Below are 20,319 nucleotides of genomic sequence, written 5' to 3'. Positions count from 1 at the left end.
TAACATAGATAAGAATATAAGTTACAAGAGCTAATATAAGTTATAAGAGCTAATATAAGTTATAAGAGTTAATACAAAGCCAATCAGTTTATCATTAAAAAAATGCTACATGGGAAAATACCATGGGCCATAATTCACATATTTTAAGCTAATAGAACACTTCTGATCAATCAAGAAGAAAGGATAAAAACAGGTCACTTCCAAAGAAGGGGAAAATTGTCCTGTAAAAAGATAACTACTCCTCCTTTTGAAATGGGTCCTTCCTAATGTCCCTCAGGTATGGGCTTAAGCAACCTTCCCACTTCAGCTTCCAAAGTAGCTAATGGTACCCCCTACTATTTCTTCTTGGAGACCTTCCCCAATAATTTAAAAACACTTTTATTATTTTGTATGTCTAAGTGTTTTGCCTGCATGATGTCTGTGCACAACTTGTGTGTCTTGTACGTAAGGAGACTAGAAGAGGACATGGGATCCTCTAAAACTGGAGTTATAGAGAGGTGTAAAGTTGCCCTGTGGGTGCTGGAAATGAACTTGGTTTTTCTGGAAGAGCGGCCAATGTTCACCCACTGAGCCATCTCTCCAGCTCTCACCCCACATTTTCTTTTAAGAAAAAAATTAAGTGAAGCTCTTCTTCTGTAGTCAAGGCCAATTTTAAGCTTTCTGCAAAATTCCTTTTCCTGAGTGCCATTGCCAGGATTATAAGCATAAACTACCCACTGTGTGTATGTGTGTGTCTGTGTGTGTGTGTGTGTGTGTGCACGCGTGCACATACTTTTAGTTGGAGGTATCATTCCTCTGGCACCACATACTTAAAAAAAAAAAACAGGGTTTCTCACTGGATTCAATTCAACAAGTAGGCTAGGCTAGGTGGCAAGGCCCAAATTCATTCTGTCTTTCTTCTCCAGACTAATCCAGTACCATCAAGCTCAGCTTTTAAAATCTGGGTTCTGGGTTTGAACACAGGTCTTCATGTTGTAAGAAGCATTTACCAACCCAGCCCTGAAAACCCATTCTTGAATGAACAAATATAGAGAAGGACTTGGGAGTTCCTCCAAATGTGGCTACAAAACCTGATAAATGCAATTGACAATAGCATACAGATTGTGCGCATAAAAAGGTTAACTTTTTCTGTAAGTGAATAGAACCAAGCTCTCCCTGAGCTGAGCACAGAGACAAGTGTGCACACCTGTAATTCTAGCAGTCTAGACGTAGAAGCAGGAGGATCAGAACTTCATCTGGTCTCACCTACACAGAGATTTTAAGGACAGTCTGAGTACCATGAGAATTTGTCTCACAGTTCCCTAAAACTCTTTCCTCTACAGTGCACCAGCAGTAAATTCAATGTCTCATAAATCTTTCATAATGTACAGCAATTGCATTTGAACGTCACTGGAGACACAGCATATCCCTTTGTTTAAATGCCACAGATGTTTTACAACTAAACCCTAAAATATTTTAAGAAGCATGCCTTTAATCCCACAATGCCAGGAGGCAGAGACAGGTGGATATCTTTGAATTTGAGGACACTTGGTCTACAAAGTGAGACTCTGTCTACAAAGAACAACAAAAATATGTGTTTAGTTTAAAAGTTATTCCTAGTTTTATCTAGCTATACCTATGCATGTTTTAAAGAATTTAACAGTGGATTTCAAAACTTACATGTTCCATATAAGCTAGGAAAGATGCCTTGGCCCCTGTGAAGTGCATTACAAGATATGGTGTAGACCATTCTTAAACCAAGTCTTCATTAGTATGGTTATAAAGATGAGGCCCTACAGAAGAAACCCCAAGGCTAACCTTGGGAAAGAAGGTACTCATCACTGGGGTGCTGTCATGATCCCAGGGGAGAGGAAGCTGGGACAAGAGTTCTACTTACTGCATCATCTTTGTTTTCAGTCTTAGATGAAGCTTCTGTTTCCATTGGGGCCTCATTGTGATCGCCTTCCAGATTCTGCTTCTCAACCACTGATGCACTGGCCACACTGAAGATTCCATGGATGTTAATACGAACTTTAACTTTTACCTTAGAACTATCACCATCAGACTGTGGGAAAACATTCTGAATAGTGAAGTTTCCTTAGGGGGAAAAAAAGCTTTGATTAGTGTATGAACATCAGATCGAACTCATTTAGGGTTTTAATAACTTAATCATCATCTTTAAGGCACACGTAAAAATATGATTAAATTCTGGATGATCGCTATGGAACAAGTGCTGTGATCAGATTACTTTCTTTGCGGTATGAGCAAAGCTGCTGTGAAGACTCACACAGTCAGTAGTTTTCTAGGAAAAAGGTGATGTTACTATTTACATATTTATCATGTGCACGTGCACACACACATATATGCCACCATGTGAGTGTGGAGGTCAGAGACAACTTTCAGCAGCTCTTCTTTTCTTCTACCGTGGGAGTCTTCTGGGAGACTAAACACAGGTCATCAGGCTTGGTGGCAAGTGCCTTTATCACACTGAGCTATCTTGCCAAAGCAAGAACTAGCATTTTAAACTTAGGACAATTTGATTTGATTCAAAAGCCAGTAAATGATTTAAGTAACTTATAATCAAAAGCCAAAATAACAAGATCTAATTTCTGAATTAAAAAACTATATATATATATATATGTATATATATATAAGCTTTGCTATAATTTTTATAAGTAATCATTGTTCATGAATAAAGCACTTCCAAACATTAAATATAAATTCTCCTATGCCTAAATTAGCGGTATCAGCTAAAGAGAGACTAACAGGACAAAGTTAGGCCAGGCAGTGAACAAGCATGACAGTGGGAACTATAACATCTGTCGCTGAGGCCATCTAGCTGGTGGACCTGTAGCAGTCATAAAGACTAGTATAACTTGCGGCAACTTCTATTGCTTTGGTAATTACTTCCAAAGTTTATTTTCTCCTTTTTAGTCTATTAATACAAAAAAATAAAAATTTCTTTTAAATATTATAAAAATCATGTTTTGTATCTTATCATTTAAACACAAACAGATAAAACTGACATCATAATTCCCTACTTGCTCTTCTCTATCACTCAACAATACAGTTTCAGAGTTATACAGTCATGTTAATAATACAAATACAATTTCCCAGGCCAATTTTAGAACACCTACATACAGAGTCACTGACAACAGAAGTAGGACTACTTGGGGAGAGAGCAAGGGGTGGCATAGAGATGAGAGGAGAACAATGGTGCACATGCTCAGAGCACACTGCATGTATGCATACACACACCAAGAGGAAAATGTCATAATGAAATCCATCATCTTGTGCAAACGACGCACTAATAAAAATATAGAAACCAAAACAAATTAGGACCATTTAAAGATGCTATTTTTCTAGAAATAAACTAAGCATGAAAAAGCTCATAGTTACAAAAAAGTACAAATTTCTTTAAAATCTGGACTAATTTAAATGAAAAGTTAATTTTGCTTACTTAATTCTATATATTATCTATTTATTTATTTTGTTGTTTTTTGAGACAGAGATTCTTTGTATAACCTTGGTTGACCTGGAACTAGTTCTGTATATAAAACTGGTCTTGAACTCAGAGATCCATCTGCTTCTGCTTCCCAAGTGCTGGGGTTAAAGGCATGAGCCACCACACCCAGGTATAAATTGTTTATTAAATGCTTAAAAACTTAAATTTTTTGTTGTCTTACCAATTCTTGGATCAGGATAAGGCACTTCATGCAAATTAGTATAAAATGCTTCTAGTTCAAATGGTTCCTTCTTGTGGAAAGTTATGACCTTTGAGAATGGGGCAGGATGGTTCTTAGAGAAGACTTCACATTCCCTAAAGTGCAGCAGAAAAGACACTTAAACAGGTTGCCTGGGAACCCAATGTCAGAATATACTTGACTCTTAATTCATGAGCAGCAATTGCAAAGAAGAACGTATGTAAGGAAAACACCTATGGATTTTTTTCTATTTTCAACAAGTTTACAGATGAAGGCTTTCAGAATATCTAACATAATTGATCGCTGTACACTAAGAGAAAAAAATTGAGAATATGCATATTGTGAGGTCACATGTAGGAAGGACAAGGCAAACACTTGACCATATGCAGCCCTTTGAATTACAGCCCCCATTAAGTACTCTTCTTTGGAAATAAACTTACAGAAGGATACAGATATAGAACAGTACAAAGAGTATCTGTGTGTCAGGCACGTAGACTTTCTACTGTCCTTTGCCTTGTCTTGTCATTTGAATGCACATGTTATATCTGTGCATTTTTACTAAACAGCCTGAAAGTGACATGCTTATGTTATTATTGCAAATACTCCAGTATGTACTTCCTAAAACAGAAAGTCTCTCAAGTTTTAATCATATTCCAGTTGTTCATCTTATGCCTGTTTATAGTGTTTTCTTCCACCTAGAGCAGGAAGTTTTAAACTCGTAGTGATCTCTATTTCTTAAAGAACGTAACAGGAATGCTTGTGACTATTGTTTATGGGTGTTTATTATATAACACCATTGTACCACTTCAGTCACTCAAGGGCTTCAAATACACACATGAAACTTTTCCTAGCTTTCAGGAGCCTACTAATGCTTTCCCTGTTCTTACTGTGGTCACTACCGCATATACTTTTGTTGCGGGAGGTCCTTCCGCTTCTCCAGCCAATAGCCGCTGAGATACCAGTCCATTGGGGTGTGGTCTCTCCCTTTAAAAAAGCGGCCACTTCCCTCCTCTCTCTCTCTTTGCTTCCTGCTTCGTTTCCGGCTTCCTGATTGTGCAGAGGGCTGTTGTCTGGGACGGTGATCTGTAAGTTTTTTCCCCTTTAAATGAATACTACCCTATTAATCATAATTCCAAACTGGTGTGGGATTGTTTGTGACTTACGCCTTCATGCTTTTAAGCTTAGATTTCTCTATATCTTGAGATTTTTCTTACTTACATAGTTAACTGAAACTGAACTCTACAGAGAAGTTCTTTTTTTTAAAATATTTATTTATTATGTATACAATATTCTGTCTGTATATATGCCTGTAGGCCAGAAGAGGGCACCAGACTCCATTACAAATGGTTGTGAGCCACCATGTGGTTGCTGGGAATTGAACTCAGGACCTTTAGAAGAGCAGGCAATGCTCTTAACTTCTGAGCCATCTCTCCAGCCCCTACAGAGAAGTTCTTGACTTAAACTAAGATTAAAACAGCCATCCAAATACTCTGCAAGGCATTCATATAAAGTTGTGTCTTTGTTAGGGTTTCTACTGCTGTGGTGAAACATGACAAAAACAAAGTTGGGGAACAAAGGGTTTATCCAGCTTACACTTCCACATCAGTTTATCATCAAAAAAGTCAGGACAGAAACTCAAGCACTTCAGGAACTCTGAGGCAGGAGCTGAGGCAGCAGCCATGGAGGGGTGCTGCTTAGTGGCTCGCAAAGGGCTTGTTCAGTCTGCTATATAATGGAATCCAAGATCACCAGCCCAGGGAAGACACCACCCACAATGGGTTGGGCCCTTCCCCACCAATCTCTAATTAAGAAAATGCTCTATAGGCTGGCCACAGCCTGATCTTATGGAGGCATTTTCTCGATTGAAGTTCCATCCTCTCAGATGACTGCAGTGTACGTCAAGCTGACATGAATCTAGCCAGCACAGGTTGGTAGTCTGTATTTTTGAAATTTATACAAGCAGTTCAGTTTCTATCGATAATGACATACAGAACACAGAACAAAAGCAAGTTCACAATGTAGATACAGTTTTGTTCATTGTATAAGCCATTTCTAAAAGAAAGGCAAGTAAAATACATTTTTTTTAATTTGGTAGGGAAGCAAGCTACTTACATGTTGGCCAATTAACAGAAACAACGTAAATGGCAACAAAAGCACAAAATATAATTTATATTATATTCTTAATAAATAATAAAATATTTTATTATAAATAAAAACATTTTTATTACATAGTAATAAAAGCATTATTTGTTTTCTTATTTTAGACAAGGTCTCCTGTAGCCCATGTTGGCCTTCAATGTTCTATGTTGCTGAGTACACTGAACTTTGATCCTCCTTTCTCCACCACCCGAGTGGTGGGGTTACAGGCATGCTCCAGCACACTGTCTATTTGTGTGGTAATGAAGACGGAACCCATGAGTTTCTACATGCCAGACACATGTTCTACAACTGAGTCATATTATCAGGGAGAAAAAATAGCAATTGTTTTTGTTTACAATAATTATGTTAAATTTAATAGTATAGGAAAAAAACTGAATAAAATATATGTAATCTTGTGTTAATAGCAATGTAAAGAATCTTTTTAGATATTATACAAAACACTAATTTGCTAGTTTGAGACAAAACAGGTACTTATGCTCTGGCTAAGCAATTCTACTCTGCTATTTTATAGATATAGCAAACATACCTAAACATTGTTATATGTATACCAATGTTTCTAAACAACACTAAAAACAGCAAAATGTAATTTTCCTAGTGCTTTGGTGACTTACGATGGCATATTCAACTGTTGCAGTAGTCACTGTCTGCTGTCATGGGAAAGTCCTATGTAGTATCTTTTTCAAAAGCAAATTGTACTGGAGGCTCCACAGATGATTTATGTACTTTGTTTATGAAGACTCAAAGAACAGGTATGGACAGATACATTAGCTGCTAAAAATGGCTAATGTGAATCAACAAATATGTCCATCATGGTTTGTACATTATTTTTATAGTCTTTTTTCTCTAATACTATTCAACACATTTAACAATTTTTTAAATTATTTATTTGTATTTTATGTTACGCTGGTGTTTTGACTGCATATATGTCTGTGTGAGGTTGCTGGATCCCCTGGAACAGGAGCTACAGACAGTTGTGAGATGCCATGTGGTTGCTGGGAATTGAACCTGGGTCCTCTAGAAGAGCAGTCAGTGCTCTTAACCACTGAGCCATCTCTCCAGACCCACATTTAACGAAATTTTAAGAAGCACAAATTCCTCTAAGTTAGAAAAAGCATATTTTATTGGTTGAATATTTATGATAAAATATAATTAATATTTTAAAAATAACTTACCCAGTCCCTTCTTCAAAAGAAGTCTTCCACCTTAATGTGACTGAATAGGGAACAAGGTCTGTTATGGAAAATTCCCGCACTTTAAATGCTGGTGAGAGGATTGCACACTGAAAGTAAGAAATGCACTTAAATGAGTAAGTACATATCACATTCTAGGTTAACCATAATTAAATTGCTTACTAATGTCTTTATAGTAAAAATTGTTCAGATTTTAAAATTTGTCACATTTTAGTAATGACAAAAGAAAATTTAAAGGGTCCATGTATTTTGTGTGATGTTACAAAAGCTAATCTAAGAACAGGTTTAAACTTCCAAAAAAATTATTAATGTATATAATCTCAAGAATTCAGTTTTTAGTACATAAATATATTATCTTATTATAGTTTAAAAGTACAAGAGAAATAAGGCATGATGGTGCATGCCTTTAATCCCAGCACTTCTGTGGCTGAGGTAGGCACACACACACACGCACACGCACACACACACACACGGCATATGTGACCAGGGAGGAGAGAAAGAGAAATTCAGAGATAGAGAGACAGACAGACAGACCGACTTACAAGGACTACTTCAGTTTTCTTTCAGCATACTGATGGGGTGATTGGGCAGATGAGAGGCCTGTCACAGACACTGTACAAACTACATACTAAATTGTTCTAACCTGCAAAGCACATCCTCTGGCGACAGCTTCATCAGCATTTAGGGTGGTACTGATGTCTTTCAGAAAAAACCTAGTGACCTGCTCCTTGACTGCAGGAATCCGAGTGGCCCCTCCTACTATCTCTATGCTGTTTATGTCTTCACGTTGTAAGTCTGGAAGTAAAACATATTTCAGTGAAAGAATGAGAAATCTTCAAAACTTGTACATACTAGTTGTTAGAACGTACTTTATATGTAAGTGGATTTTTTTACTGTGCTCACAAGAAGGTTAAAAAACCCAGTAATTATGGAAAAGGCAAACTCTAACACTGTGTGTGTGACACCACTGTGGTCCAGACATCAGCGACAACAAGGACACAACTCACAAGCTTTGAAGCTCTCCAGCGGTTACCACCTTTCTAATTTCCACTTCTAACTTTACTAAAACTAGTCTAAAAGTTATCCTCAAGACAGCAATTACACCCTGATTTCTAATTTAATGTCCTACTAAAGTCTTCCATAATCACTTAAATATCCCAAAATATACTTAGCTTGTTTATGATATAAACAATATTATAAGCAAGGAAATGCTCCGAAAGCAGGAATTCTAGTGTCTTGTTCTACGAGTGAATAAATTGTAATTTCTTTTTAAAAATGAAAAACACAAAACTTTTAAAGAACTTGGTCATTTCCACTTACTAGCTTGGTCCATTACTGCTTTTAAAGGTGGTTCAACCCTGGCCAAGAGGGAAGCACACAACTGTTCAAACTGAGCCCTGTAGAAAATGAAATAAAAATCATTTTGGGGGAAGAAAAGTTGAAGACACCCTCTAAAACAACAGAACTAGGGAAAATCCCAACATGACCCAAAGGGAAAATCAGCAAGTGCTCTTCCAAGCGAACACACGATACCTGTTCATCTTACTAGAAACATCGAGGTCGTTCATGAAGCACTCGATGTTCAAAGGAAGATCTGATGCATTTGCACTCATCAGCTTCTTCAGCTTCTCACACTCCTGATACAGCCGCAACAAGGCCCGAGAGTTCTCCTTGACATTGATCTTATATTTGGTCTTGAATTCATCACAAAAGTAGTCCACTAAAGCCTCATCAAAGTTCCTGCCACCCAGATATGGGTCAAAGGTAGTAGCCAACACCTGTTTAGTTGAAAGAAAATAATTAAGTTTTTCAATATACAGTGTCTTGGTTACTTTTTTATTGCTGACAAAACACCATGAACAAGACACCTTATAAAAGAAAACATTTAATTTTGGGCTTATAGTTTCAGAGGATGAGTTCATGATCATCAAGGCAGGAAGCATGGCAGCAGGCAAACAGGTACAGCAGAGGCTGAGGTATTTTATCTTGAGACACACCACAAGACAGAGAGAGCTGACAGTGACACACCTCCTCCAACAAGGCCTCACCTCCCACTCCTTCTCAAACAGTTCAATCAACTGACAATTATGCAAACATTGAAGTCTATGGTGCTGTTCTCATTCAAACCACAGCACTCCATTTCCTAGACCCTATAGGCTTCTGGCCATATCATAAAGCAAAATACATTTGATCCATCATCAAAAGTCCCCTAGTTTTTTTACAGTTTAAAAGTCCCTAGTCTCTTCTGAGACTCAAGGCAATCTCTTAATTGTAACCCCCTGTAAAATAAAAAGCAAATTACATACGTCCAACAAACAGTGGCACAGAATATATACTGCCATTCCAAAAGGGAGACATAGTAAGGAAATACTGGACGAAAGCAGGAACAAAATACATCAGGGCAATGTCCAAATCCTATAAGTCGACATCTCATGTCAACAAAGTACATAGATGGCTCTGCCCTTTCAGATTTCTCTTTCTTAGGCTGCTTCCACTCTGTGTGAAGCTCTCGCTAGGAGAGGGTTAGAGCCTATAACCACCATGGCAAGGACCATGGCCGCAGGTAGGCAGGCATGGCATTAGAGCAGTTGCTGGGAATTTACATTCTGACTCACAAACAAACATAAGGGAGGGAGGGAGGGAGAATGTGAGAGGAGCACAAATTGGGAATGGCATAGGCTTTTGAAACCTCAAAGCCCACTCTCAGTGACTTCCTCCAACAAAGCCACACCTCCTAATCCTTCCCAAACAGTTCTACCAACTGGAGATCAAGCATTTAAACAATAAGCCTCTGAGAGCCATTTGCATTCAAACCACCACAAACAAAAAACAAAACCAAAAGCCAAAGGTCAAAAACCTCTCTAAAACTGTAAAAGCAAAGGCCATCCAAAAGAACTTGTCAAATCACTGGGTGCCAAATGTTGGGATAAATTATTCCTTGTACCTGACTCAAATAGCCCACTCTTCTTTGTTATCTGCTCTATAGTTACACAACTCTATAACATAACTAGAAGGACAATTCTAATTTTGAAATAACTGAGTGACAACTAAAATTTCATTAGCTTACATTCATTGGCTCTCTAATATACTGAACCCCAAATGAAGTTTAAGGACAAACAGCAGTTCTAAGTGCTAAGTGCACACAAGAGTAAAACATCCAAGAAAAGATATCAAAAACTGGATCAATAGTATTATTATGTAACCATTCAATTTCCAGATTAGTAGTTAAGCCTTTGGCTATGATCTTTTAGAAAACCTACTTATTTTTTTACATAATGTAAAACAAAGAAACACATAAGCAAGTAAAAATGGAAACAGAAAAAGAGAATAATTTGCTCCTCACCAGACTACCAGTAGGTTGCTGTGTGTAGGCCAGTAAGTCAGACAACTCCAGGATATCTAACCCCTCTTCCTTGTGAAAAAATGGCTAATTAACCTTATGATTAGGGAGTCATGCTTCTGTAGGCATGGTTCCTTGGCAGTTTCTTCTAAGATGAGATATGACATTAAGATGCAAGTACTATTAATGGCATTATCCCAACAGACTCACATACATTCTACAAATGTACACATTCCATAGGGTCCAGTGCTGCCCAGCCTGAAATGCAAAATCATCCTTCCATGTGATAATTCAAGGGTGTGTTTACTTAAGAATCAGCGTCACAGTCTTTATCAGACTTCAACAGGACTTGGTGATGAAAAATGGATAGATAACTACATTTAAAGTAGAAAAAGGGAAAAACCCACTGTTATTCATAAGCTAACATTTAAGAATAGAGGCCAGGAATTAAGTCAATTTATACAATAATACTATAATTTCATCACAAACTTCCTTTGTTTTTCTGATTATAAGGATTTTGTTATTGTACCATGAAGCACAAAACAAAGGGCACACTTGATAGATGAACACAAAAACAAAAACATAACACAGAAACTATTAAATGCCACATATTTCAAGAATTTTACATATACAAAAATCCTAGGAGAAGCTCCACAGGTCACGTAGCCTACAGGCCTCATAGGAAGTTCCAGGGATGCAGCTTCTGCAAGTCACCATGCTGCTGGGTGGACTTTGTGATAACGCAGAACCTTTGGGTCACCCATGTCCTTGTCAGAAGCTCCTTTACTCTATAAACTCTCTGCTTCCCTTTTTTTTTTTTTTAAGAAAAAGGCAACTTCTAGGACGTTGTTAATAGTAAAGAGAACCTAAGGTCAAGGAAAATTAAGAATATATGTATATATACATATATATATATGTATGATGTATAATGAATAGTTTTCGATCTTTTTGTGTATGAATGCTTTGCCTACATGTGTACGTGTGCACCACATGCATGCCTTGTGTCTTTGGAAGTCAGAAGAGGGCCTCAGAGCCATTGGAACTGGAGTTTCTGATGGTTGTGGACCACCCATGGTGCTAGGAACTGAACTTGGTCCTCTGCAAGAACAGCAAGTACTCTTAACTGCTGAGCCATCTCTCCAGCCCTGCCTTAATGGTTATGTTTTTAACATAAGAGGCAGAATAAGACCTTCAGCCCACTTGTTAAGGGTGTGTGCTCTTTACATAATGTATACTCTTACTCATCGAAGTTATATACAGAAAGTAATGAGTTACTTACTTTAAGTTTTCCTTTGTTAAAAGCACAAACAGAGACCTGGTAGGCAGAATGCCCCATGTCAATAAACACAACATTCCTTGGTTTTTCATCTAATGAGGGAAGATCCTGTTTATAAATTCCATATGCCAGCGCCACTGTATAAGAACAAACAATAGGTTAATTCTTGTAAAGCTGTCCTTTGGAAAACAAGACAAAGTTATGTTTATACTGCATTCTAATATACAATACAGTAAAATAGATTCAACCTATAGTAACTTTTCACAGATTACTTAACATTTTATTTTCCCTACTCAGTTGTCAAAGCCGTAGCCATTCTTTAAGATCAAATGTGAATTCAACCTTTGTCAAAATTCTGTATTCAAAGCAACAAATTATAAATGATGTCAGAGTTTTAAAAAGCTGTAGAGAGAAAAGCTGCCAACTGTTTTCTGATGGTGGTTTTCAAGTGGCCATACCAACCTGCAGTGGTCTCATTCATCAGCCTCAGACAGTTTAGGCCTGCGACCTGGGCTGCCGCCATCACGGACCTTCTCTCAGCATCGGTGAAAAAGCTTGGGATCTGGTAAGAACAGTCACAAGTTACTGCCTCGGTGCCACAGACTTTACTAATAACCGCGGAACACGCAACTTTAAATCAACGTAAAGTACTAGTGTAGGTTCTTAAATCTGGTAGTTTCTGTACCACACAGATGGGATCTGGAGTTTGAATACCAATCTAATTAGTATTGTAGGATCCCCAGTTCTGTTTACTTCAAGGAGCAGTGTTAGTCTGCTTACGGTGGTTTGGACAGCTGTCTCTAAGACTCGGGTGCTGGTCCTCATTGTGACTTTGTGGAGGGGGACAGTGGTTGAAGGTGCTTAGATGAACTGAGAGGTATGCTCTAGGAAGGGATGGTAGACCTCATTTCTGTCTGGACACTTGTTTGGCAATCTGGTCTTTTCTTCCTTCATACATACTCTTGCCAATGATGCTGTTATGTCCTCACCACAAAACAAACTAATAGTTTCCCATTATTAAATTCAGCTTCCAAAAGCTAATGGGATAAATAAACCAGTTTTCCTTACAAAGTTAGCCTGCCTACAGTGTTCTGCACAGTATTGAAAACATGATGAATATAATAGACTATTAAAATACTGGTCCTGGGCATGGTGGTACACTCCTTTAAACCCAGCACTTGGGAGGCAGAAGCAGGAGGATTTCTATGAGTTTGAGGCCAGCCTTCTTTATATAGCTAATTCCAGGTCAGCCAGTGCTACATAGTAAGAGCCTGTTTCAAAAAAAGAAAGTTAATAAAATACTAGTCCATCTTTAATAACAAAAATTAAAACCCTAAGACTCCATTAAAATGAAATTAAGTATATGTAATATAGTATATCTCATATAATAGAATCCTAAGTAGCAAAGACAGTCTCGATTTCCACTGTCATGGAATAGTGTATTATGTTAAAAAGGACATGCATGGCTCAGTGGTTAAGAGCACATGCGACTCTTGAAGAGCATAATTTCCTGTAACTCCAGTTCCAGGAAATCTGAGGCCTTCTTTGGTCTCTATGGCGTGGCATGCACACTGTCTCCACACAGACAACCAGGCACGCACCCCCCCACAGCTATACAGAGCATAATTTCATTTCTGTGGAATGTATATACAACTAGAAGATGAAATCCAACTGTTTAAAATGGTTATATTTCTAAGGAGGGAAAATATATATTGCAGGAAGTTATGAAGACTCTATTTTGGCTATCAAAAGATATTGTGTTTATACTAAAATGTTAACCTTGGGCTTAAAATGTACAAAAATTTATTTATTTATTTAACCCCCACCTCCAATTTTTAACAGGGTTTCTTTGTGTAGCCTTGGCTGTCCTAGAATTAGCTCTGTAGACTACAATGGCCTCTGTAGACTACTACAGAAATCCACCTGCCTCTGCCTCCCAAGTGCTAGGATTAAAGGCATGTGCCACCATCACCCATATTAGCCCCCAAAATTTTAAAGATAACTATTGAATATATTAATGTAGAATATTCCTCAACGCCTTCATGACCTGATGTGCAGTCTTCCTGCCTCAAATTCTCAGAATGCCAGGATGAGTATTGAGTAACAATACCTCGCTTAATATTTCTTTTACTATGATGTATATGTGGGGGTTGTGCAATGCCACAACATGTATTTAGAGGTCAAAGAACAACTTTGTGGAAGCAGTTCTTTCCTTCTCCCTTCACATGAGTTCAGAGGATTGAATGCACATCATCAGGTTTGAGTGGCAAGTGCCTTTACTCAGAGATATCTCACCAGCCTCCAACTTAAGCCTTTTGTTTGCTGTTGTTTTTATGTATTTAGACAGGTTCTCACTATATATCTTGGCTGTCCTGGAACTCACTAAGTAGACCAGTCTGACCTTGAACTCAGAGATTTATCTCCCTCTGCCTCCCGAGTGCTGGGATTAAAGGCATATGACACTATGCCCATCTTAAATTTAAGTTTTAAGTTTTTTTTACTGTGTTCTGTTAGATGTGCTTATGGTCCTGTAATTAGTACTCTTCTTCTGACAAATCTATATAATTCATATATGTGGTTTGTATAGTATTCATGAGGCAATTTATGAACCGAGTACTTTTCCGGCTGCTATGGATACAGCTCCACAGAGCAGTAGAGCACTCCTCATATTGCTTACAGCCATGAGAGATGGGCCTAATGACAGCTGCACCACTCTCACACATGCATTCCAAGTGGCACCATGAGGAGCTGCAAGCACACTCTTGGGAATGAAGTACCTCGATTCTCTGTAGTACGGACACAAGGAGGCAATACTCTACCTTTGTGGGGGAGCTCAGACTTAACACACATAAAATTACCACAGTACCTAGCTAATGGTAAATACTCTTATCTGCTGTTTCTAATGGTTACAAAGCAAAATACTAAGCACTTACATTTCTTTCAATTAAATTTAAATAATGAAAATATTTAATAATTAAGTTCACTAAAAAGTTAATAATCTAATTCTTTTTTTTGCAATATGAGACTCCTAACTTATGTACCCGACTTTAATCACACTAAGTAAAAACATATATGATAAAAAGAAGCTAACAATATTCAATGATATTTAAGAGATAAGCCATGGCAAATAATTAAATATTTTATTAAGAATTTTAAAAAGGATCCTTAAAGAATACCTGTTTATTTCCCTGAGACAGAAGTCTATAATTTCAAATTCCTGCCTATAACTTCACACCCCTAACTTTGAAATTTTTTTTTTGTAAAGAATATATACAGCTTTAATGAAGAAAATAGACTTACAGTACCACGGTTCCCAAGGAGAACAGGAAGCAGAAGGGGCGCGCGGGCTCCAGTGCTTGTGCCCATTTATAAGTAAACATTTGTCTGAGGCAAGCCCGCCCCCTAAGGGGCTGGCTTAACCCTACAAACAATGGATGAGTGTCCCCTTACTCCACATCCTCTCCAGCATAGGCTATCATTGGTGTTTTTTATTTTAGCTATTCTAACAGGTATAAGATGGTATCTCAGAGTTGTTTTCATTTGCATTTCCTAACTTTGAATTTTTAATTTATTCCCTAAATCATTAAAGTATTTAAAATCGGGAAGTTAAATGCTACTAGGAAAATTATATTTTTAAGTTTTTAAAATTGCATGCGTTTGGCATCTATCTTTGTACAGATTTGTGTGTGTACCACATGTGGGAGGGAGCACACATGCAGAGTAAGAGGATGATCCTCACGAGTCAGACTTCACCATGTGGGTCCTGGGGATCAAACTCAGGGGGCCAGTGACTGAGCCATCTCACTTGTTCCTTAGGGAGAAACATAAGTGGCAGGGGTAGCAGCCACTAAAAATATAACACGCGCTGGTTTTTGAAGGCTCACTGATTATGAGAACTGACTTAATAGGAAAGTCTACCTAAACTTTATGAAATGAGGTGGTTTTTAAAAAAGTAAAGCCACTGTAAGTTATTTTGTGACCAAAGAGAGAAATTACAAAAAGAAAACCTTTTTTCCTTGATGTCAATACCCTAGAGCTCACCGAGATCACACAGTCGGCCACTGGCTTCTTCAGGGCATTTTCTGAGGTCTCTTTAAGTTTAGCCAACAACATTCCGGTGACTTGCTCAATTGCAAAGGGCCTCTCTTCTTCCAGGTACCGAACCTACAATTAAGATTGATACACTCAGTCACTTATTCACACAATGTGTGTGCACACCACACATGGCAGTGGAAACAGCGGTCCATCCCTTACAGAGGGTCACCAGCAACACGGAGCAGTCTCACGTGTAGCTCCACACCAACAAGCACGTAACTTTGGAGAGAGTTCTAAACTCGTGAGTCCTCATCCACAAAAAAAAAACATTCATTTTCATCATTAATTTTCCAAGTATGATGTAAACAGTGAATGAAAAAAGATAAAATTCTTTTCTTTGTTTTCCCCTCGAGATATTTTTCTGTGTAACAGTCCTGGCTGTTCTGGACCTCACTTTGTAAACCAGGCTGGCCTTGAACTCCCAGAGATCTACCTGCATCTGCCTTCTAAGTGCTGGGATTAGAGGTATGCACCACCAGTGCCCAACAAGATAAAATTCTTAAAAATTAGTACTCCTGGACTTAACACGTAAGCTTCAGCCACATGGTTTTGAAAAGCGGAAATTAATAACGCCATGGAAATAGAGGGAAAGAATCCTAATTATTAATCTGTATCAATCTATATACCTATGAACACTGATTTTTGACAAAGAAGCTAAAAATGTAAAGTAGAAAAAAGAAAGCATATTCAACAAATGGTGTTAGCATAACTGTGTATCAAAATACAAGAGAATGCAAATAGATTCATATCTATCACCACGCACAAAACTCAAGTCCAAATAGATCAAAGTCCTCAACATAAAAACAACCACACTGAACTCACAGAAGAGAAAGTGGGAAGTAGCCTTGAACACATTGGCACAGGAGTCCACCTCCAAAATATAATCCCAGTAGCACAGACACTGAGAGCAACATTAATAAACTGGACCTTCTGAAACTGAGAAGCTTCTGTAAAGTAAAAGACATGGTCCACAAGACAAAACAGCACCTACAGATTGGGAAGATCTTTACCAAACCCACATGGGACAGAGGACCGATTCCAAAATATACGAAGAACAAGAAATTTGATATTAAAAGAACAAATAATTCAATTAAAAATGGGATACAGACCTAAACACAGAATTCTCAACAGATGAATCTCAAATGGCTGAGAAACACTTAAGGAAATGCTCAGTATCTTTACCTATCAGAGAAATGCAAGTCAAAACAACTCTGAAGTTCCATCTTCCATCAGTCAGAATGGCCAAGATCAAAAAACAGTGATGACAGCTTATACTGGAGAAGATGTAGGGTAAGGGGTGGGAGTGAAAATTTAAACAGCTGCTTACGGCGATTTCTCAAAAAAATTAGGAAACAATCTACTTCAAGACCTAGCAATACTGCTGTTGGGTATACAACTAAAGCTCAACCATACCACAAGGACATGTGCTCAGCTATGTTCACAGCAGCATTATTCATAATAGCCAGACCCTGGAAACAACCTATATACCACTCAACCGAAGAATGGATAAAGAAAATGTGGCAATTTACACAATGGAGTACTATACAATGGTTAAAAATGATATCTTGTAATTTACAGGCAAATGGATGGAAGTAGAAAAAACCATACTGAGTGAGGTAACCCAGGCCCAGAAAGACAAATACAATATGTACTCACTCATAAGTAGCTTCTAGACATAAAGCAAAGAAAAACCAGCCTACAGTCCACAACCCCAGACAACCTAAACAACAAAGATGACCCTAAGAGAGACATATATGAATCTACATAGGAAGGAGAAAAATACAAGATCTCCTGAGTAAATTGGGAACATGGGGATCATGGGAGAGGGTAGAAGGAGAGAAGGGAGGAAGGGGAGAACAGAGAAAAATGTATAGCTCAATAAAAAGTGTTTTTAAACACTTAAACAATAAAAAGTGTTCTTACACTAAAGTTCCTAGGAACATGCATGGATTATATATATATTATATATATAAAATTTTTTCCAAGACAGTGTTTCTCTGTGTTACAATGAACTCACAGAGATCCACCTGCCTCTGCCTCCTGAGTATTGGGATTAAAGGCATGTGCTACCACTGCCGGACTTGGATTAGGCATAAAATTAAAAGATTAATGAAGACCAGATATCGGCTACACTTTATTGACTAGGTTGTATTTAGTAATATAAGAGTAGTTTGAGCAAGAACCTGTATTTGAAAGTAATTTTACCTTTATGATGTATTTAAAAGCAACGCAGAACAGGGCTGGAGAGGTAGCTAAGCATCCCAACTGTCTATAACACTCTACCTCAGGGAATCTGGCTTCTGAAGGCAACAGGCATGCACACAGACATACCACAGGCAAAATACCAATGAAATATAATACAAAGTGATCTGAGGAACTTGCATAAAACAACTGCTTTGTTGCTGTTTGAGATAGGATTTCTCTGTGTAGCCCTGGTTATCCTGGAACTTGCTCCTAGTCTAGGCTGGCTTCAAACTCGGAGATCTGCCTGCCTCTGCCTCCTGAGTGCTGGGATTAAAGATGTGCACCACCTTGCCTGGCAAGACAAGGATGTTCAATTCACTCAATATAAGCCTATATTCTTTACCTATAGATCCCAGAGTACAGCTTTATTCCATGACACCAACCTTTGAAATAATTCTGGAAAATTTTCTCAAGCCTAGCAATATATTTGGATGTGTAAATACATAAAAATCATTTTATATATATATAAAATGATGCACTAAAATTGTTTTTTTATTGTTTTCCTCCATGTAGAAACACACAACAAATGCTACTGAATCTCTGCCTCTAAACTAAGGGGTACAGAGGAATGAATTACACTGAAGACAGTGAACCAAGCCACATTGTCCTACAGTAATAGGCTGATGAGGTGCTCAGTACTTCTTTGTATAAGGGTATTTGAAGGTTAGATGAAATAAGTATTAAGTACATTCAAGCAAATCTGTAAAAAAAAAAAAGGCAAGTGAAGAAAATATAGAGAGCTGACTAGCAGTCCTCAGCTTCCAAAGAGGGAGACAGTGGAACACAGAACCAAAACTTTCAAAGCCTTTAACTATCAGATAGCCACTCAGTACGAATATACAAAACTTTATTGCTTGAAAATTAGTTTTCTTTTTAAAACTTAGTTCTCAAATGGGTGGTGGTGGTGCACACCTTTAATCCCAGCACTAGGGAGGCAGAGGCAGGTAGATCTCTGTGAGTTTGAGGCTAGCCTGGTCTACAAGAGCTAGTTCCAGGACAGGCTTCAAAGCTACGGAGAAACCCTGTCTCAAAAAACAAAAACAAACAAAAACCCATACTCTCCTCAGCCCATTCACACAATCTATTTTGCATGTGTGTGCATGTATGATTTTTCTCCCTTGTGCTAGGAACCAAACTCAAGCCTTTGTGCTTGTGAGACAAGTATTTGACTACTGAGCTAAATAAATCCTCAACATTTTTGCTTTGTTTTAAAGAGGAAAATCAAAATTTTTTAATGAGCTTAAATTGTAATCTCTAATAGTTAAGACTGTTAGGTGGTCATGAAAACCTAACCAATATCTGACTTAATTTTCCTCTATGTTACTGCTAGCATAGCTCATTATCCAGCTCCACTTAACAAACCTTGACCTTCCACATTACACCAAAGTATGGCTTCAAGTCTTTAACCTCTGATGGGGCATCCATGAACTATCTCAACAGTTTCTTTCTCTTTATTAAAGCATGCTATCCACTCTAGTCATAATCCTCTTCTAAAACTGGAAATACAGGCATATCCATAGCATGGACACATGAAGCTTATAGAGTTATTCAAAATAGCTTTAGGGAGACACAGTCACATAGCATAAAGTTCCAGGAAGTATACTTTAAGAGGGCGACAAAATTGTGCATGGATCTCCACTTTCTACTTGTACAATATTTTCATCACCACACCAGAAACCTCCTCATGGTTGTTAGCTATATGTCCCATTTCCCCTTCTTCTTAGCCCTTAGCAGTCACTAATCTTTCTGTCCATATGAATTCACTGACTCTGGGATACTGCAAATAAGAAGAATCTACTAAATTATGTGCGCTTTTGTACTGGGGTTCCTTTACTTAGCGTTTTTGATTCTTATACAGTGTGGCATGTATCAGTACTTTCTCTTAAGATTGCATGCTATTTTACTATATAGCTGTATTTCATCATAATGGACAACTTTATTTCTACAAATCACAACGTTAATATTATGAACATTCATGTACAGAAATTTTGTGGACATATTTTCAACTCTGGGGTTTGTAAGGAGTAGAATTGTTGACCCATACACTGACTGTGGTTTATAGTATCTCCCTCGTTTGTGCTGACCAATTTCTAGACCCCATTTTTTAGAAGAAAGTTTGCTTTACCACTTCACTTCTAAATATTACAAGATTCTTGTAAACCTGAAAACCTGCTAGCAGCTCTGCTACTTTGGAGGTGTACTCTTCTAAGTTGCACATGGCTCTGCTTTACTCCCAACCAGTCTCATCTACTGGCCTTCTCCCAGTGATAGTCACTTCTTATTTCACACAAAATAACTGTTTTTAAAAGTTATTATCTACAACAGAATGTT

At 37.8% G+C, this 20,319-nt stretch overlaps 1 protein-coding gene across 1 annotated transcript in view; it reads right to left on the bottom strand.

Moving 5' to 3' along the window:
• Hspa4l (heat shock protein family A (Hsp70) member 4 like) overlaps positions 1–20,319 on the bottom strand; it is a 47,578-nt gene that overhangs the window by 18,357 nt on the left and 8,902 nt on the right. The window contains exons 4-12 of the mRNA XM_075951055.1: positions 15,691–15,813; positions 12,112–12,211; positions 11,653–11,786; positions 8,567–8,811; positions 8,354–8,430; positions 7,677–7,828; positions 7,016–7,122; positions 3,666–3,799; positions 1,877–2,076 (exon numbers count right to left, since the gene is read on the bottom strand). Coding sequence (XP_075807170.1) covers positions 1,877–2,076; positions 3,666–3,799; positions 7,016–7,122; positions 7,677–7,828; positions 8,354–8,430; positions 8,567–8,811; positions 11,653–11,786; positions 12,112–12,211; positions 15,691–15,813 — 1,272 coding nt within the window. The remainder of the gene's footprint in view (positions 1–1,876; positions 2,077–3,665; positions 3,800–7,015; positions 7,123–7,676; positions 7,829–8,353; positions 8,431–8,566; positions 8,812–11,652; positions 11,787–12,111; positions 12,212–15,690; positions 15,814–20,319) is intronic.

This window comes from Microtus pennsylvanicus, chromosome 16 (assembly GCF_037038515.1).
Source record: "Microtus pennsylvanicus isolate mMicPen1 chromosome 16, mMicPen1.hap1, whole genome shotgun sequence".
Classification (NCBI taxonomy): Eukaryota; Metazoa; Chordata; class Mammalia; order Rodentia; family Cricetidae; genus Microtus; species Microtus pennsylvanicus.
The sequence above is the reverse complement of the archived record's forward strand: the minus strand, read 5'-3'. Positions and strand labels throughout refer to the sequence as shown.